We start from the raw sequence: 21,129 nt of genomic DNA, 5'->3' as shown, positions 1-21,129 counted from the left end.
CGCTCTTAAAGTCCTCCCTGGCCTAGAACATCCTTTCTTCCAAACGGGCATTCTCCCACTCCAGAAATCCCTCACCCTTTGCTTCCTCCACTCCAGCTCCCAAACTGCTCAGCATTCATGGAAAATGGTCAAGTATTCAAACTGAGCACACCTGCCACAAGTCTACTGAACTCTCACTGGCCAACCGTCGCTACAGTGGGTTGGCCACCATTCAATTCACATCCACAAGGCTTTACTTGTGAAGTACCCAGTAGGTAATGGACATTGTTAAGAGTAAAATCAACCAAACAACCAAGAACTGGTCCTCAACTTATGAATCCTTCTATCTATTATTATTATTAATTATTACATTAATTAATTGATTCTATATTATAATATTTTATGTTAATTATCATATTAATATTATCTATTATTCTTCTTATTCTATTCTATTAATCCTTCTAATCCTTCTCTTCACATTCTCACAAGGTTCTAAACCTTTTCCTCTCTTTTCCACGTAACTCTGGCTTGAGATCCCACCATGTTCCAGCAGCAACCTGCACCCCTGCTCCCCCAGAGGACAGCCCCCCGTTCTAACTGCAGGGCAGTCCCATTTTGTTCCAATCAGCTTCTCTTGTACATATTCACTTTCTCACTCTTGCTGTCTCCTTCCCGGGCTTACAAACAAGCTCAATTCTAATGAAGCTCTCCCTTGACCTTCTTATACCATTGAATTTTTCATTCTATCTTTCTAAATCTCTGCATTTGCATCTGACATCTCTACTGTTGCATCTTGTAATATGGTTCTGACCTTGCTCCTCTCCTCCCTCTGCGAATCACTACATTCACTGGCCTTCTGTCCATCTTTATGTACCTCATCTTTTGACTAACACAACTTCAAAGATCAACTAAGACATGGATCCTAATAACTCGAAGCGAAGGCTAAAAATATCTTATCGTAACAAAGAGAGGTTATCGGTTATTGGTCAGAGAAAAAAGACTATTTCTTATTAGGAAAAATCAAAAAAGAACTCGTTGTCTCTGAGATGGGCTGCAAGTATGGGCAGAATCCTCACAAGTTGAGGTGGTCAATTTAGGCAGAAAAAACAGGCGGAGGCAAGAAATCCCAACACCTACTTAAAGAAGAACCAAGACATGGTCCACTTGAGCTCAGACATGGGAGACAGAGAGGGGAGAACTGGAAGGACAGAACAGGGACAGGTAATGGAAACTCTCTGATGTCAGGTGAAGGATTCTGGACTTTACTAAAGAAGAAGGGAATCTGTAAAAGTTGTTCCATTATGGACCGGTGTAAAATCTGTAACCTGGAAAGACTAGTCTGACCACAACCCACTGGACAGACTAAGTAAGAAGACTGTGGAAGAGTAGTTGAGAGAAGAGGCAGGGAGGCCCGAACTAGGATGGTGGCCGGGGGAAGGGAAAGGTGGACCCAGAGATCCGAGCCATAGAGGTGGTGGAACAGGAGAGTCCTTCTGCCCACGAGTGGGGACAAAGGAAACGAGAATACTACAAAGTAATCGGTGGAATGAAGATAAAATGAACTGAAATCCTGAAGATGGATCTCGAGTTGCTGGCACAGAAAGAGATGGAGAACATGAAACACACCTTCCCTGAGCTGCTTTTAGGAAAAGATGGTCTTTCCCTTCTTTCTAAAAGATCTACTGAGGAATACTTTTTAAGCATTTTGAGAAAGGTTTTCATTGATAGGGCTGTAGGACACACTGCAATGGCTCGGTGGCTCAGTGGTTAAGAGTGGTGAGGAGTTCAAATCCTGGCTGTGTGATCCTGGCACAGTCACTCTGGCTGCCTTTGTTTCCCTAACTATAAAATAGGGATAATATTAGCACTGACTTCCTGGGATTGCCGTGAGGGCCAAAGGAAAACTCTGCTTTTTACAGGAAGCCTTTCTTCATCCTTAATAATGCTTCTTAGTACCTTCCTTTTGTTGATTATTTCTAATACATCCCATCAAGGGCTGATTTCTACACTGTTATTCGCACTATCAGACTGAGCTCCTTAAAGACAGGGAATGCCTTCTGCCTTTCCATGTATCCCTGGAGCTCAGTTCAGTGCCTGGCACACAGTAGGTGCATAATCAATATTTGTTGACTATTTGTAAAGTGCTTTGCAAACCTGCAACATTACGAAAAATATATGCACTGGTGTGGGGCTGTTTGGCTCGGGAAGACAGAAGACAAACTAGCATTAGGCCCGAGAGAATGAGCACAAGAACAGAAGGGATTTAGTGGCACAGAGATCCAGGAGAGCAGAGAGAGGGAGCAGTCAGGAGAGAAAGGGAGGAGCTGGGGAGGATGTCCATCTGAGGACAGGAGAGATGAAGGACTGCAGCTGTGGAGACGCACAGGGCACATGCCTTCGGTCTGGGAAAGGGAAGATCTGAGCTTTGAGAAGGAAGAGAGTGTGGAGGAGCCCAAAAAAGAGTCAGGGACGAGAGCGTGGAGGGTTGCCACGGGGAGAACATGGGAGCTGGAAGAGTCTAGGAATTATCAGGCTCACACTGGGAACTGAAGGACATGTTCTTCCGGAGGACATGATGTGGGATAACAACAGAGAAAAGGAAGATTTAGGAAAAGTCCATTAGTATTCAGTGGTCCTGCCGCTGTCCCAAAGCAGAGGGCCAGAGATGGACAGAAGCAGAGGTGAACCCAGGGAAGGCAGGAACCGAGCAACAGACTCAGATGGGAGAGAATGGAGTCCAATTCACCATTTGACAGGTGAGGAAACTGAGGCAAAGTTGCCTTGTCCAAGGTTACCAAGCTGGGAAGTGTCAGAGGCAGCTCTTTCTGACTCCAAGGTCACCACTCTATCCAATGCACCTCAGTCATCGGAGGGAGAAAAGATCTTAAAGGCTGAGACATGTGGGATGTGATAAATCTGATAGGCCGTTAACTACTGATGAATAAAAGATATGATCACAGCATCCAAGGCCCAGCTAAGGGCAGACAATTTGAATGTGGAGGGGACCTGGTAAGCACAATAGTTATCTCCTCCAGCAATGCTCGGCCACCAGAGAGTGGGGGATTCAAAACTGCCATGTGGGGAAAAAAGGAATCAGTGGGTACCTACGGGAAGGAAATCACAAGCATGACATCAACTTTGTAGAATCTGGCACATTCAATGAAGCACAACATACAGAAAACACAGGGAAGGCTGGATAGTCATGTTAATGAGGAAGTACTTGGGAAGAAGGGGACTTTGAGAGAAAGCATCTGAATTTGGTACCTGTTGTGATACACTACAGCTGTGTAGGCTTCCTTTGAAAATTCTGAACAGCTGGATTTGCCAAAGATCACCTGGAACGAATAACAATGGGCAGTTGAAATTGTGTCATCACAAAGCGGAACGTTTCACGGCTACGCGGGAGAGGCTCGCTGGGTCATGGCTGCCGGGCCCACAGCCTTGTCGTCAACACAAGAACATTGGACTGACTTACGAAACCTCGTCATCAACGAGTTCCTCCAAGTGGCCATTCCCGGGCAATTTAAATGGTCACTAAAAATCCTTTGGGTCTTATTGCAATCTAATGAGGGGCAAGAAACTACTTCATCTTTTCTTCACCTTAAATTTCATTACGAAAGTAAATTATAATTTAAGTAACCAGATATGTAGGTTTGACTAGAAGGCCCATTCCAATGCCGTGACTCGAGGAAACGCCGAGTGTGCCTCAATTTGAGACAAACGTGCTCTGTTTTGGTGAGGTAACACTGAGGATTACTGAGCCTAGATAAGTGTGGTTTTGAGTAAAATATGGATAAACCGGTGAGATATTAAAGGACAAAGAAAATTTAAAGGAGCCCTTTAAGTACAAATGTGGCCATTTGGGAGGGAAGAGAATCAGCTCAAAGAGCAGCTGGGAATGCAGAGGCAAAAGGCCAGCCCATCATCACTCACAGGCCACAGGCCTGAATGCATCGAGGAGTAGGATCCAGGTCACAGAACTTTACCGGTCCATTTCCTGGTCTACAAAAGGAAGGATGGGTCAGACGGTCTCTTGGGGGTACAAGTCCTCATTCCCGCCCCTGATAACAATGTGCCCTGGGCAACGGGAGCAATCCGACTTGTACAGCTAAGCGCAGGTAATCTGAGAACCGAATGAGCAGCCAAGTCCTCTCTGGAGGCCAGCAGGCAGGATATCAGCGCGTCATTGGGCAGGCGCACACCAACATCGGCCGGCCACGTCCCCTTGTGTCCCCATCACATCGCTGGTGAGCCCGGCGAGCTCTGGTGCCCGTGAGCCAGTGGGGAAGTGCCCGGGCAGGCGTTAGGTGGAGAAGCAGCCGCTCTGTGTGGGTTCTGGGGACAGACTTCAGCCTCTCTGTAAACCCATGACCACTTATCTCCCATGGAAGCCATGGGAATCAATAAGCTATCCTGTCACGGGCTAGAGAAGGAAAGGAGGCTCAGAGGCATCCAGCCAAGGGAAAGAGAGGGGACCGGGGGGAGCCGGCCACTGGTCCTGCCTCCCTCATGACTCCTAAGTTGGGAGCAGACACAACACATGACCACCCCACAGAATATTCTTCCCAAAAAAGTCACACTCCTCCTATTTTACAGATGAGGAAACTGAGCCAGGGAGAGAGGCTAGTGATGCTACTAAGAGGCAGAACCTCCAGAAAAATGGAGCTCACACTTGTGTATATTTTCACCGGCACAAAATAATAATCCATCCAAAAACATGAACACGAATTATACATAATTAGAGTGCAATTATTTGGTTGTACTTCTGCGCATGACTGCTTGGCTGGAAAGTGGTGAACATGTCCAGGCTTACCACACTATGATCACACATGAAGGCAATCCTGAATGAAATTCCCTCCATCTTTCATATTTAATATTTGTGGGATTATACATAATCTAGATATTATCTATAACAATACAGACTTCCTAACCCTGGAACTCTCATCAACATTTTCCAAATCATTTAAGCAAACAGCAAAGTGATATGGATTTGAGGCACTAAAATAAATAACATTTCCAGGCATAGGTCTTGCACATGAAGGTGTGGAATGGTTCCCACTCCTGCCTGTGGCTCTTTCTCTAGGAGAGTCTGCCCAGCTTGGAGCTGTCAGCCCCTGCTTCTCTAACCCTCAGCCTTCTACTTCAGCAGCGTGCTGGAACATCTGGCCCAACAGCTGGCCAGAGTGAAAAGCAGCTTCTGAGCACAGACTTCTTTCTCAAGCCTTTCCCATTCATCCATTCATTCACTGAATCTCTACTGATTGCTTCTAACATGCCAAGTTGGGGGGGATCCAAAGCTCAAGACAATAGAGTTCCTGTCCCCCAGAGACCAGAAGCAGTGCAGAAATGAGAGGCAAAAGGGGAGGAGGAGCAGATGGAAATCTGGCAGGTTAGGATAGAATGTCCCAAGGAGAGCATGAGGTCAAATGAAACTTGGTCACCTGGCACCCCAGCAAGAGAGGAGTTGCCGACCCTAGTGCCGACCCTCTTAATTCAATTCCACAAATACTGATTAGCTTTCTAGATGGTATGGGGCCGGGCAACAAGAGCCAAAAAGAACCAATCCAGGCCTCGAGGCTTCCACTCCTGTGTAAGGATACAAATAGTTAAAAAAAAAAAAAAAAAAAATTAGGTCTGAAGCAAAAGAGGTAAAGTAACTCCACAAGAAACAGAGCCTTCCCAGAGACCATGGCAAGATGAGGGCACACCTGAGATTTGGGGGAACCAGTGTGTAAGAACTGCGCACAGGCACAGAATGTTGTAATTGAGGGGCAGAAAACAGGTTGCTGTGAAGAGGAAGGAGAGTACATGAGGGGCAAGAGGGAGAAAATAAGATAGAGAATAAGCATTTGTTAAGTGTCTACTGCATGCAAGGCCTACTGAGCACTTCACATCTTAGCCTCATGACAACTAGCACTCATAGGTGCTAGTTTTATCCCCATTTCATAGATCATAAAATTGAGGCAGACAGCGATGAAATGGCCTGCTCAGTATCACATAACTGGGAAGTGTTTGCAGTCACGTTTGAACTTGGGTTCTCCCAACTCCAGGCCCAGCACTCCATCCACAACACTACCTATGTATTCATTATACCTTATATTTATTACAATACAAACACATTTAAATTAAAATAATTCTATAAATAGTGGTGCAGTGGATAAAATGGTTGGTCTGAAGACAGGTCAAACACTTACAAGCTGTGTGACTTGACAAATCACTTAACCCCATTTGCCTCAGTCTTCTTATTTATAAAATGAGCTGGAGAAGGAAATGGCAAATCACTCCACTATCTCTCTAGGAAAACCCCAAATGGGGTCATAGAGATTGAAACACTCCTAAAAAAGAACTCAATAACAAATATTTGCTTCTTATTTTCTTACTGGGAAATAATAAGAAATCAGACAAGAACAGTACATGGGAACTAGAGAGTTAGGAGCTTTAAATATTAGGTTGAGGTCATAATTTTATCCTAGAGATAAAGGAAACCATGAAAGATTTTGGGCAGTGACATTATCAGGTCTGTACTTTAGGCAGAGACAGAGAGGAGAAACTGAAGAGTAGAAAGAGGGAAAGGCTATTGTTAAAGCCTGTCATCTCCACTTGTGCAGCATCTTCAGTCATTTTCACCCATACAGCACCCCTGGTCGGTTTCAATCATGCAGCACCCCTGGTTGCTTTCATCCCTGAAGCACTCCTGGTCACTTTCATCCCTGCAGCATCTCTGGTCAGTTTCATCCCTGCAGCATTCCTGGTAGGTTTCACCTGTGTAGTATCCCTGGTCAGTTGCATCCCTGCAGCATCTCTGGTCAGTTTCACCTTTGAAATATCTCTTGAATGTTCCCCTTTCCTCCCTCTGACACTGCCATTCCCCTGATACAAACCCTCATTCCTTAACAGCTGTACTACTGCTAGAGCTTCTGGGGTCAGGCTGCTCCAACGCTCTCCCTGCTTCAGCACATCCTCCACTCAATCATAAAAGCTTCAGGCTGACCACGTGACCCCGCCCCTACTAAATAAACTTCAGCGGTTCCCTATAGCAGTCTGGCATTCCAAGTCCTCCTGGCTTTCCACTCTCCTTACACCTCATTCGACCTACACTCTGAGCCCGTGCCACTGGTCTCTTCACCAATCAAGACCCTTCATCTCTTGACCCTGGGCATTTTCTCTAGTGTCCCCCATGCCTGCAATGCCCTCTCTGCTTTGTTCTGATTACTAACCTCTCTGTCTTCCTTTAAGTCCCACCTTCTCAAGGAAGCTTTCCCCAATTCTTCTTAAACCTAGTACCCTTCCTCTATTATTTCCTATTAATTCTGTATAAAACTTGTTCTGAATATAATTGTGTGCATGTTGTTTCCTCCATTAGAAGGGAAGCTTATTGCCTCTTTTTGTATACCCTGTGTTTAGCAGTACCTAACACATAGCAGGTGCTTAATAAATGTTGCCTAAAAGACTGAACCAGGGAAACCAGTGACAAGAGAGGTAATTAGGCCTGAATTAGGATAGAACCTAGAAAAGGGATCACAGAGGGAGCGTTGACAATACTTGGTCATTGATTGCATAGGGAAGGGAAGTGGGTACGATCAGGAAGAATCCAGGGTTCCTACAAGATCACTGGCATCAAAAGAACAATAATCATTATATTTTCGTAGTCTTAGGGTTTACAACATCTTTTACATGCATCATGTAACTGGATCTTCGGGAACATGTGGCAAGATGGGGGCACCCGACTCCTGCTCTGTCCTGCCCTAAAAGGAAGAGATTTGAGGAAAAGATGGGTGGAAGTTGAGAAGATCTGGTAGGTGACTACCAGACATTCAGCCTTTGGTGTGGGCCTGAAATTCCAGGAAAAAAGTCTAGGCGGCTAGAACATATAGGATCAAGATGGGACTTTATTTTAGAAGATAGTATAGAAAGAGGAGGGGGAGAGAGGGGGAGAGAGAGGGAAAGAGGGCGAGAAAGGGGGAGAGAGGGGGAAAGAGGGGAGAGACCTCCCAGGACAGAACTGTGGAGACCAGTTGCAGCAAAGGAGACTCCCAAGGAGCTTCCATACAGAAAAGGACAAGGGCATCAGAAACCAAGGGCTGGAAGCTCTGTGCCACCAGCTGGAGCATTTAGGGGAAAACAGTCTGAGGGCGTGAATCTCAGGTCGACAGATTAGGGGAGCCAGGTCCCAGGATGAGTGTGCTGAAGGGAGAGGGAGCGCTGGGTACATGTACAAGGAGCAGGGAGCCCAGAAGAGGCAAGAGGGAAGTGAGGGGCAAGTTTCTGAAGCAGCCAGAGACTCAAGGGGAAGAGCCAGCTAGGGGAAGCATGAGGATCATGGGTCCCAAGTCTGAGACAGGGAAGACAGCTCCCACTGGGCAGTGAGGCTCTCATAAAGATCAGGTCACACTAATCTGCAGCCCACTTGGAATGTTTGGGGAACCTCCCTGAGGGGATTTCCAGGCCCCCAGGCATGAGCAGAGAAGACAGATGAGGATGTGAACCCAGAACCAAAAAAATGCTGAGAATGAACGCTTCCCCAAGATTAGATGGCAGTGAGCTTTTCATGTTCCCTCCCTTCAAAAAGCACACACAAGAAAGTTATGACCACTTAGCAAAAAGCTCCATTTCCTGGCAGCCCTGGGCAAGCGTGAGTCCCCCTTCTATGGTGATGGCACCAGACATTCTCTCTGAGGGCGACGGAGACCTTTCTGGAGATTCACTCACTTAAAGCTTTCTCTTTTACAAAGGAGCTCGCAGACTTACAAACCCCCTCTGTGGAAGTAGAAGTATGATTATTCCCATTTTCCAGATGAGCCAGTTTAAGTACAGAGCAGTTAAAAAGTCACACAACTAGTGAGTGACAGACAGCAGGAGGCCTTGAACCCAGCTCTCTCTTCATTGTCCCACCCTCCTGGTCGAAAGGCTTCTCCGCCGACTACCCACAGGCCCGACACCTTCTGCACTGGGGCTGTTGTCACGGTTATTCCCTCTTCCCATGGAACTCCTCCCTGATGCCAAAAAGATCATTCTCCTCCAACACTCATGAACTTTTTTGGCTCCCATATACCAAGGACCCTCCGGAATACCTTGCTTGGTGAACAAATGGAACCACCATTTGTTTACATGTTTCACATGTAAATGTTTAACAGCTACCCCCCTTCCACCCCTTCTGCCCCATGTTTAAGTTTAATCTGCAATACGGTCATTTTCTCCATGATTTTCTTCAGTCTGACAATCAAGAAAACCAACATGTGCCAGTTTCTAGGATGTAAATGCTCCCATTGAAAATCGGACAGCCAGGAGCCGGTAAAGCTGGCTCTGGCACGCCCGTGTGGATGAGCCATTCCTTCATGACCAAGTGCCCTAGAATCACAGGCTCTCAGCTTTCCAAGGGCCTCAGATGACATTTGGTCCAGAATCACAGAATGTCTCTCTGTGGCCTCGGAGGCTATCTGGGCCAAAGGACAGATGGCCAAGGACTCTCTCTAAGACAAAACCAATGTGAGGCCGTTCCAGATCTCCCTGAAAAGCCCCAGTAGAGGGGTGAGCCACGCCTCTACCTCTGGCCATAGCCCACGGCTTCGCCTACTGTTCTATTCCCTACCCACCATCCTTCAGTTCAGGCAAATAGAATCTGTCATTCCTAAACATGCCCCCTAACACTCTTGACTGACCCTCTCCCTGCACGGTCTTAAATCAAACCTTTCCCAATGTTCCTAGCTTACCCTTCAAGAGCATTTGTAAGAGACTGGTCTATTGGACTCATGCTACAATTAACTGCAGATGACCTCTCTCCCCAACTACATTATAAACCCCTTGGGTAAGACGCCATCTACCTTGGTCATCGCTGTATGTCCCTGCAGCATGTAAACCAGTCGATAAATATTTGTTGAATGAATGAATATTTAACTTGGTTTGGAAATACACATGTCTAGAACCACAGAAAAAGTTCTATACTTCAACATTTGTGATGGATAATTTCAGTTTGAGTTTTTTGGCTCCTATTCAAGTATGAGAAAACAAAACCACAGCTAGATAGGAGAGGAAGGCAAACAAAACCCATTCCTTACCGGCATAGCATTGCTTGGATCCTCTCCATACATGAACTGGACTTTTACAGTAATGTTTCTGGCAGAACCTTGCCGGTTGGCAAAATTGAGGCTTTGAGGGTACACGTAAAGGAGATTCCTGTGAAGGAAGTGCAAAAGACTGTGAGTTTTCACATAAAGAAAAAAAAATTACCAAGCTTCCTTAAAAAAAAAAAAAATGACTTGAATAATCATAAATCAAAACAAATAGAGATTCCTATGCCAGTTTGAAGTTTAAGAGATGGCTATGACTCCAACCGATACCATCTAGTAAACGTTGATTTCTTATAGTTATTTCTAGATCATTGCAAGTTCTTCAAAACAAATTTCCCAAAGGTCCTATTTATAAGATATACCATTAACTAATAATGAATAACTTCATAGGGGCAGATGATAACTTATGCCTTGAGAGATTAAAGTCCATTTTCTTTACCTTATTTCAAGGGGTTAAAAAAAAAACAAAACAAAAAAAAAAAAAACACTCAAATCCAGAAATCTGAAGCTGGAAAGTAGAAGTTTCCAAATGATAAGGATCTAGGTCATTAAAGGCAGGTCTGATTTTTGCAGCAGTGATATTTTAGATAGTTACTTGTTACTTAGACAATGTTACTTGTTACTTAGAAAACTTGTTGTTTAGACAATGTTTGTTGCTTAGACAATGTTACTTGTTGTGTAGACAATGTTACTTGCTACTTAGACAATGTTATTTATGTTGTAATAATACATGTTATCTATTGTCAATAAAATAATTTTATAGGTGATAAGATCATAACTGAATCTAGGAATCTAGGAATGGAAGGGGAGAGGACACTGGAGAAGTGCTGTCACTTCTGAGAGGAGACCACCAAAAAGGGGCTGTCTTGAGTTCAAGCGTCCTATCAAACCCAAGTCCTCAGCAATCAGGGATAGGGTGGCTGTTCTGCCTCTGTTCCCAGAACGCAGAAGGGAGGTCTCGCATCAGAGACAAGGAAGCCAAGATTCAGAGAAGGGACAATGGTCCCAAAAGGTCATGGTCAGTGAGGAGTCGACACCCAGCCAGGCTTAAGCAGCTACCTCCCGCCCTCACAGAGGAGAATGCTGGGAGCTTCTCACTGTCCAAGGACAAATTCAATTCCGCTGCCTTCTTGTGGAGGAGGCTTCTAGGCAGTGGCTCCTGGGGAAAGAAGAGAAGGGTCTTTTTCTCAGAAAGGGACAGAATGTGTACATGCAGCAGCTCAATGGAGGATGCTGGGGAAAACCGGCACTAACTGGTGGGTAAAAAGCCCATGGGAAGGACCCAGACTGAGGCCTTCAAAGGGGAGAAATTTTGAAAGTAGAGGCGGAAATAAGGGTGTGGACACAGAGAGACGCAGGCTGGAGCCACATGAGAAGGACTGGATAGCATGAGAAGAGCAATAATGGTGCCCTCCACTCCACGAGTATTGCATCTACCTGGTAAAGTCCTGTCACTCTATGGGTGGGTCAGTCCTTCAAGAAGCCTTGGCCCCCAAAGTAGACAAGAGTTTGGGCTCAGGACAGTTCTTCCAGAGGAACATTTTTAAGCTCAAGGAATAGCGTACTTATCTCCATCTCCAATAAAAGCCTTTTGATTTTGTACTACTGGAGGCTCAACGTAGGGCCCGGCAGAGACCTCGACAAGCATCCAGCCCAATCCCATTAAGGTCCAGCTGAGGTGAGCTGCCTGCTCAAGACTGCACAGGCAGCAATGGCAGAGAGGGGGGCCAACTCTGGCTCCATACCCACAGCCAGGGTGGGCACTCCTAACTCAGGACAGAGAGACACGAGCTCTTTAGATGTCTCCAGTACATGAGCCTGGGCCTGCCCTTGACAATTATGTCACACACACTGTAACATCACTATGTGATGTCCTTGTATTCATGGGCTCGAGGCAGTGCAATGGTCAGGACGCTGGCCTTCCCATCCTGTCTTCCACACTGACCAACTGTAGGACCACAGGTCAATTCACTCCCTCATTCAGCTTCTGTGAGATGCAGAAAGTGTTCACTAATTTGCTTACCATATCATACTGAGTCTTGGTAATAATCATAATAGTTATAATAAGCCCATAGGGAGTCCACTAAAACCCCCAGATCTTTTTCAAACTGCTCTATGATCCCCACCTCCTCATTTTACAATTGAAGAGCTGGTCTTTTAAAATCAAAGATAAACCTTTCCATGTTGCCCTGGTAACAATCCCAGCTCACCTGATCCACATTCATTCTTAGCTAGTGTCTGCCATGTGAGTGATCCCTCCCAGCTCCATCCCTTCAGCACACTGACAAGGATATCTCCATGCCCTTATCCAAATCATAGGTAGATAAATGGGTAGATATTGTTTGCACTTTAGTCCCTTGCTTTGACATTGAGAACACTTTGAACCTTTTACCTCAAGAACCTTGCACAGAGGTGCTGAATAAATGCTGACCTTAGTTTCATGGCATGGGTGTGCATTCTAAGGGCCTTCCCCCACATGTTTAACTATTTTACTCTGTCTTTATTTCCAGTGACAAAAATGAGCTGGTTGACGTATGTAACTGGCCAAGATGATATAGTTACATAAAGACAAAATGTCTCACTGAAATGGTCATCCTCCTAATGCAGACTAGGTTTAACATAATTGTACACATATAATCTATATTGGGTTTCTTGCCATGATGGGAGGAAGGAAGAGAGAAAACAAATTTGGAAATCAATGATATAGAATGTTGGAAACTTGCTTTACCTGTAATTGTAAAAAAATAAAATACTGTAAAGGGGAGGGGGGAGAAAAAACCGTGTCCTCAACCCATGCAGAAAATATATTTCTCTATTTGTGGAGAAATTTGTGTACGAACAGAGAGACAAAGAATTAAAAAAAGCTATTGGTTATCGTTTATTTCTAGGTTGCCAAACTGAAGTAAGAGAGAGGAGTGAGAATGAAAATGAGATAGAGACCACAACATGGACAAAACTTAATTCACCATTATTTCATTAAGTGACTAGTGATGATCTGTCATATTACTATTCCTAGTGCCATTAGTCATTATTTATAGGGACCAATGAGATCATAGCTTCGCAAATAGAGTCCCACGTTCGAAATCTATACTTCAGTAATCTTTTTCTGAAGGAAATCAAAGCAATCGCTATCCATTCGATCATCTGTTAAGTAAACAAAAAACTCTCATTCTCCTAGTTTTTTTAGTAAAGACAAAATACTATAGGAATGACGGCGGGAACAAAATGGGCAGATAGGAACCTACAGGAATAAGACGAGGAGGCGCAGAGTGATTCCATGTTTTTTCCCAATCAGCCTCAGAACTTGATAGAAACTGGTCTTCTCATTCTCTTTTCATCTCTCCTATATTCCACAAGGCTCAGCTAACTATAAACATTAAGTTAAAGAATTTTTATTTGGATAAAAGGTACAATTGAAATGACAGAAAATTCAAATGCTCTTAGACAACAAAACCGATGCAAAATCAATGAAATGAAGAGAAACTCGCAACTTGGGACAAATCTTGACAAAGTTTCACTGCTGAAAGTATAGCATCCGAAACATGATGAATCGATGCAGAAAACACAGAATGACTCCCCTAAGAGGTGAGCTGTCAAATGATAGGAACAGCTTTCAGCCACTTTCTGGAGCAGAAAAATTGAGATTCAAAAGGGAGACCATTAATTGTAGGATGGATAAATAACAGGGTGATGCAAGAAGCAGCGAACAGGAGAAATTCACAATATCTCATGAAGAGTCGAGTGAAGATGTGAGGGAGGTGGCAGAAACAGGAAGAAAATACACAGGCCGAGAAGATGGGGAGACATAAATGAAGGTGTCCCTCGCAATCAGCAGAACCCAGCTCAGAGGCACGGAGCACCGGAGCACCCTGACCTTGCCTCTCTTCTCTCTGGGGAGAGGCGGCAGGAGAAGGGGCACAAGTTCCACTTGCAGATTAACTGTGAACCCCAGCTTTTATTTTTCCTGCCACTGTCAAGACAGAGTTTACCAAAAGGGGAGGCAGGATTGGAAGGGAAATGTACTGATAAAAATGAGTCACTAATTAAGTGCCTGAGTCTCATATTCTGGCCGTGCTTTGCTATACCGTATTTATCAATGGCAGCCTCTTGGATGGAGGGCTTTTATTAATACTTCCTTCCAGGGGGCAGATAAGTGGCACAGTGTATAGAGCACCAACCCTGAAGTTAGGAGGATCTGAGTTCGAATCTAGCCTCAGACACTTAACACTTCCTGGCTGTGTGTGGGCAAGACACCTAACCCCAATTACCTCAAGGAAAAAAAATACTTGCTTCCAGGAGGGCAGTGCCCAGCCTGTTTTACCCTCTGAGCTGCCCCTGCACCCTCAGCACACCATTTGCCCTTCTGCAGAGCCCTGGGCCTTATGTTGGTAGCCTTGCAACTGTCCCCTCAGTGGAAACCTACTCAGGAGATGACTGTGATTTCTAAACACTATGTCTTTCTGAGCAAATAGAGGGAGTGAGATCTGGTTTTTTTGGCTTATTAAATCATATTATAATTCACATTTGTAGATTTCTAGTGGAAAAGTACTTTCAATAGTTTAATCGGACCTTTTAACGAGTATTGGAGGCTACACAAGTTTGTATTAGCTCAACACAAAGAGATTTGTAAGACCAAAAAAAAAAAAAAAAAAAAAAAAGGATGCTAGAAAATGAAAAGAAATGAAATCAGCAGCAATATTTCCTGTGCTATATTAGGAAACCTCACCTTCACGGGATTTCACAATCACCACCCCCTGAACAACCAAGGGAGGATAAAGGACTTTGCTTTTCTGCTATTTCAAACAAGGATAAAAAGTATCCAAATATTTTAAAGGTCTGAGAGCTCTGGGTTGTTCTGAAGTTTCCAAAGTTAAGAATCATCTTTTAACTTGCTCTCTAAATCTCCTAGTTTTTTTGAAAGTTGACATTTTTAGTGACTGGCTCTTCTCCAAGATCATTAGTTATAACAGTTTTATTAGTCGAGAGAGAAGTTCAAGGAAAACAGAAATTCTGTTTCCCTCAGCAAATAGTGCAAGTCAAACAGAAGAAATTTTAAAAGACAAATGAAAAGAAATGCCATTTTTATCCAACTCTCCCACCCCGAAACTCTTTTTCTAGCTTTTGTTAAATTGATAAATGACTTCCTTTGAGAACCCCATCAGATAGCAGAGGTAATTCCTGTTGAGAAACTAAAAGGTTGGATCGCTCGCAGGAAGATGTGGATGCAGGGCGTTGACAGTCCTAAAGCACCATCTTGTTCAGACCATGTGGGGAATAGAACGTTCATTTTAGAGAAGAAATTTGTTTTTAAGTTGGAGAATATGCAGAGGAGGACACCAAACAGGGGCAAAGACCCAGTTTACAAAGTAGGAATGTTCAGTAGGAGAGACTAAGAGAATAGGACAGTCATCTTCAAGCATCTCAAGCTCTGGGCTAAGGTGGAGCTTATGTGGGTACTGGTTGGCTTGAAGGCAGGACCCGGGATGAGGAACAAATGATGTAAAGAGGTCATTTGAGTTTAAATCATCAAAGGGAAAGACTTCCCAGCAAGTCCCTTGGCATTCGAGGTCTTGAAGCAGAAGGTGGAAGATCTCATAATCTAACAGGCTACCGGTTGGACTAGATGGCCAGTGACTTCCCTCCCGATTTACACCCCACATGCAAGCCCAGCAGATAGGTTCACTGTCACTGGGATCAGCTTACGTGTGTGTCTGCAACTAAAGGGCCTTGACATTGGGACAGGGCGAGGAGTTCCAAGCAGGACATCCTGTCCAAGCAGCCCACTTCTGGGAAATGGCTTCTATTATAGTAATATGAACATCTACTCTTGGTCTCACAAACTGAAGTCTCTTTAAAACTAAAAGCCCCAAGCCCTTGGATACATATCAATTTCCACTTCCCAAAATGGTGACTGGAAAGGCAGATCATATTGGAGACTACCATTATGACCACTTTCTCTGTGGCGGAGGTCAGTCCACATGGCCCTTCTCTTCCATGAGAGTTGACAGTAACCACTGCTTCTGCCAAAGGTAAAAGGGCTAAGGAAGGGGAACCTTCAGGAGCAGAATTCTGGAGCTTGTCCTTCTATCTCACACCTGGACTTTCCAATGCAGGCCCAGGGTGGCCCTTCTGTCCCTAACCAAGTGCTGATTGGGCACATCCAGGCCAGGGCCTACCAAGTTTCATCATTGAAACTTTCCATGGTTACATGGACAGCCTTGCATCCTCTGCCCTCACTACCGAGACTACACTCCCCCCAAATCCTACGATTCTCTGGCCCAGGAACGAGCCATGTGGGTGGCTGTTTCCATGTCCCCTGGATCTAAACTGCCTTCCTTCACCCTCTTCATCTAAACATTCTTCCAAATTCAAATCCTTTATGGAGCCCTTTGATCACCCTCTTCTATAATGATAATTTATACAATATTTAATGATTGACAAAGAGCTATACAACCATTTTCAAACAACAAAGATTTATTAAACCCTACTATGTGTCAAGCACCATGGTGGGTGATGAAAATAAAAGACACAAGTTAAACAGCCCCTGTATCATCAGGAAGCTATGGTGAGAAATAACAGGAACACATATAAATATAAATTCAATTACCATGAATAATGAATCCCATGAAGCACTCAAATCATTTGAATCTGCACTATATTTTAATATAACTTCAAATAATGCAATCTATAGCTTGGATCCCTTATTTGCAATAATTGGGACCTAGCTGGATACACAAAATAGCCACAAGTCCATATAAAATGGTTCCAGGAACAGAGGAGGCATCCACATCTGAGAGGATCCAGATGTCCCTCGTGGTTATCATTTGAGTCTCCCAACAATCTTATCCCATAAAGCATCACATATAAGTTTATCCTTTCCCATTTGGCAAGTGAAGGTTAAACGATTTCCTAATGACCCAACAAGTAACCACAAGAAGCACAGTATGTTCCTAAGCCTCTAATTGAGCTGCAAAGCTAGTTCTGCTCTCACAGGCCGACAGATCTTTGGGCTGGAAAGGATCTCAGGGATCATCTTGTCCGAGGGGGAACTGAACAGAATCCCCCACATGCGGTCATACAGTTCCTGCCAAGGATTGCCAGTAATCAGCAGCTCACAGCTTCCTGAGGAAACATCTCCTCTCCAACACATTCCCCCTGGAACTTCATACATCGCTCTCCTGTGTATCTGTCCAAAGCACTTGGCATGCATCAGTCTATACCATTATCCATCACCTATTGTTAGGATTACTAGGTGAGAACTCAGGTTGTCTGGACAGTGACAAGGTGAGAATTCAGGTTGTCTGGACAATTACAAGGTGAGAACTCAGGTTGTCTGGACAATTACAAGGTGAGAACTCAGGTTGACTTGACAGTTCTCTGGCTCAGACCTTTGATTCGGGGCTTTAAAGGGAGTTTATACCTTAGGAATTCTAAGAGGAGCAAGTTCATTGGTGGAAGTATTCTCACATGCCTATTCTCTGGGAGGATAAAAGAAGGGCAGCATTGGGTCTGAGAGAATCGACTCTGGGATAAAGTCTTGATGCCAGGCAGGCTGAAAGGAGACCAGTCTGATTTGAGGAAGGACAAGAGTTGGAGGAGATTCAGAGCTCCCAAGAAACCTGCGCACAGAGGAAAAGATTTTACAGATCTCCTCCCAGAGAAGGATTATAATTGAGCAGACTGCCAGACCCTCACAATTCAAGAACATTACATATTGGCGTCCACACTTGGGGCAAGGACTTATGCTTATCCTGACAAGGACTTATTCTGAGCCGTTCAGAGGAGCTAGACCAGACCATCGCAACCTATGAGTGGGTTTTATTCCTTTACAGATATAAAATGGGGCCACAGCACCATTTGTACAAAGCAGATGATTTTTTTAAAAAATGTTCCTTGATCAGGAGGATGATTTCAGAGAGGCCTGGGAGACTTACAGGAACTGATGCTGAGTGAAATGAGCAGAACCAGCAGATCATTGTACATGACAACAACAAGACTATACGATGATCAATTCTGATGGACGTGGCCCTCTTCAATGATGAAATTGATAGAGGCCAGTTCCAATGATCTTGTGATGGAGAAAGCCATTTGCAGCCAGAGAGAAGACAGTGGGAACTGAGTGTAGATCACAACATAGCATTTTCACTCTTTTTTTTTTGTTGTTTGCTTGCATCTTTTTCCTTTCTCATTTTTTCCCTTTTTGATCTGACTTTTCTTGTGCAGCAAGAGAATTGTATAAATATGTATGCATATGCTGGATTTAACAGATTATTATTATTATTTTTTTTTTACCATTTTTAACATATATTGGATTTCTTGCCATCTAGGGGTAGGGGTGGGAGGAAGAGGAGAAAAAATTGAAACACAAGGTTTTTGCAAGGGTTAATTTAGAAAAATTGTCTATGCATATGTTTTGAAAATAAAAAGCTTTAATTTAAAAAGTGTTCCTGGATGCCAGTAAAATTTTGAAAAACATAGAACAGGAAAAAAGGAGGGAGAGTTGCATTTTATGTATGTTGGAAAAAGGAAGGGGATGATTAAAGAACAGAACCATTGTTTGGAGCAGAGGGGATGTATATGATAATGGATAGGGGAGAAAAGGTAGAAGCACTTACTATTTATTTTGCTTGTTTTCTCCACTAAAGAGAATGATCTTTGGATTGAAAGCAACAAGCAAAAATGCTAATAAGGAATTGACAGTAAAGCAGAACCTAGCTGGCTTGAAGGAGTTAAGCCACTGGTCCAATAGAGCCACAACCGTGCAGATGTGACTGCTAAGCAATTCAATGTCTTTTTTTTTTTTTTTTAATAGTTTTCATTTACCAGATATATGCATGGGTAATTTTACAACATTGACAATTGCCAAACCCTTTGTTCCAGTTTTTCCCCTCCTTCCCCCCCTTTCCTCCCCCAGATGGCAGGTTGACCAATACATGTTAAATATGTTAGAGTATAAATTAAATACAATATATATATATATGACCAAACAGTTGCATAAGCAATTCAATGTCACTGAGAATCAGTGGAGAAGGTGGGGGGAATGCAGAAGGCCAAGAGGTGGCTCGATTTTTAAAAAAGGGAAGAGAATGAAGGCTACAAACAGTCATCTTAATTCTGATTCCTAGCAACATTCTAAAATGCATCATTAAAGAACTGGCTCATGAACGAACATCTGGAAAAGAAAGACATTATCTCCCAAAATCACTATGGCTCCATCAAGAACAGGGTGTGCCAGATTCATCTGATTTCCTCTTTCAGCAAAGTTGCAAGATCGGTAGTTCAAGGGAACGCTAGAAATAAATATTAAGTGGATTTTAGAAAAGTATTCAATAGGAAAAAAAATCTCTCCTGGCTCTCTTGTGGACAACTTGGAGATGTGGACTTATACGCTCCCACTACTAGAGCATTCCAGATCTCACTGACTCCCAAGAACAGAATGATTGCTGTCAGTGTGGAAGGAGGTGAGCCCCCAAGATCTGTCCGCACTTCACTCAGTGTTGTTTAACAGTTACCTAAATGGCACGCCTACTAAATTTGTTAATGATACAAGACTGGGAAGAAGAGCTACCACACAATATGACAGTTAATATTTAAAATTATCTTGACAGTCTAGAATATTGAGTCAGCTCAAATATGATGAAACTTAACTGAGATAAACAAAGTTTTATGTAGGAGTTCAAAAAATCAATTTTGCACGTCTGAGATGGAGAACGTACCGCTACACAACAACGTCCAGGAGAAAGCACGGCTGGAAAAGATCTGGTGTTTTAGCAAACTAGAAGGCCAAAATGAGTTAACCTCAGACTATGAATATGGTAATCAAGAAAGTTACAGAATTAAGATAGGTCAAGAGTCTGAGTTAGAATGGCAAAACCCTCCTGATGGTCAATTGTGGACAGAACCTATGTGAGACATTGTGCTCCAGATCCAGGCAATGGTTCAGTAAGAACATACTTAAATAAGAGTGGGCCCAGAGGAGGGCAATGGGATGATGAAGAACTGGGACTTTACACCAAGGAACAAGGATATCTTAGCTGAGTGAAGAGGAGATTTAGGGAAGTAGTTAAAGTTGTCATCAACTATTTGAAGAGCTAGTAGGCAAAACCAGGATTATATATTTCTTCTACATGGTCTCAGAGGGAAGGGATAGGGATGATGGGTACAGACTGAAAATAGACAAACCAAATTTGATATTAGATATTAAACAATTAAAGATATTCCAAAATGGGAAGTATCTGGGTTCCTCTTTATGGCAAATGTTCAAATAGAGTCTGATGCCATCTCAATGATGCTGGAGATGACATTCTTTATGCCCTTGTTAAGTCGCCTCAGGAAGTCCTTTCTCGGGCCCCCTCCCTCCTTCTGACCCCTTCTCCTCCTCTCTCAGTGAAGATCACAAATACTAAAGTGTCAATTGCAGAGAAACGATCGATATGCCAATAACTGACTGTCTGCTTTGGAAGTCGCTGTTTCCCCTGGTTTGGTGCTGCTTTTCTTTGGCCCTTCCTCATCTGCCTGAAGCAGATCAGAATTCTCACACGGTGAGTGACCGAACAAAGCATTTAAGCATTTGCCAGGTGCCATGCACTGGTAAGTGTGGGGGAGGCAGAGAGAGGAAAGCAGCTCGGGATCTCAGGGTGCCCGGGTTCTAAGGGCAGCAAGGAGAAAGAACAACCAGCTCAGGTAAATGTGAGAGGAGCATGGAACAGAGCAGCATGGAAGAAGGGAAGGGCCCAGCTAAAGTCACGGAGAGAAAAGGCCGATCCGGAGGTCCGCAGAGCCTGTGCAGATGGCAGGTTTCAACATATTTGCATATGGTTTGTCTTAAAGGAAGAACTCCGTAAAGCAATTAGTGACCACACGTCTCCTAGAGGATTCCTGTCCAAATCAAGCAAGGTGGACCTTTCCAATGTGTCTAAAGCCACAGCAGCGATCTCGTACAAACAGAAATCAGCTTCCTCGTGTGGCTGGTTTTCCCCGGAGTTGGAGAGAAGCTGCAGGGTCCAGCCTCTCCCCCTTCCTGGGACCCTCTGGATGTCTACCCATTTCCACTTTCAGCCTCATGCTGTGCCCAAGGGAGCCT

The 21,129-nt window shown here is 44.0% G+C and overlaps 1 protein-coding gene across 4 annotated transcripts in view; it reads right to left on the bottom strand.

Moving 5' to 3' along the window:
* The window catches only part of DOCK7 (dedicator of cytokinesis 7), a 150,334-nt gene that overhangs the window by 57,621 nt on the left and 71,584 nt on the right, over nucleotides 1-21,129 (bottom strand). For all 4 annotated transcript variants that reach the window (XM_074265760.1, XM_074265761.1, XM_074265762.1 and 1 more), the window contains exons 15-16: nucleotides 10,035-10,152; nucleotides 3,244-3,314 (exon numbers count right to left, since the gene is read on the bottom strand). In XM_074265760.1, coding sequence (XP_074121861.1) covers nucleotides 3,244-3,314; nucleotides 10,035-10,152 — 189 coding nt within the window. The remainder of the gene's footprint in view (nucleotides 1-3,243; nucleotides 3,315-10,034; nucleotides 10,153-21,129) is intronic.

This window comes from Sminthopsis crassicaudata, chromosome 4, assembly GCF_048593235.1.
Source record: "Sminthopsis crassicaudata isolate SCR6 chromosome 4, ASM4859323v1, whole genome shotgun sequence".
In the NCBI taxonomy this organism is placed as follows: domain Eukaryota; kingdom Metazoa; phylum Chordata; class Mammalia; order Dasyuromorphia; family Dasyuridae; genus Sminthopsis; species Sminthopsis crassicaudata.
Note: the sequence above shows the minus strand (reverse complement) of the source record. Positions and strands in the feature narration are given on the sequence as shown.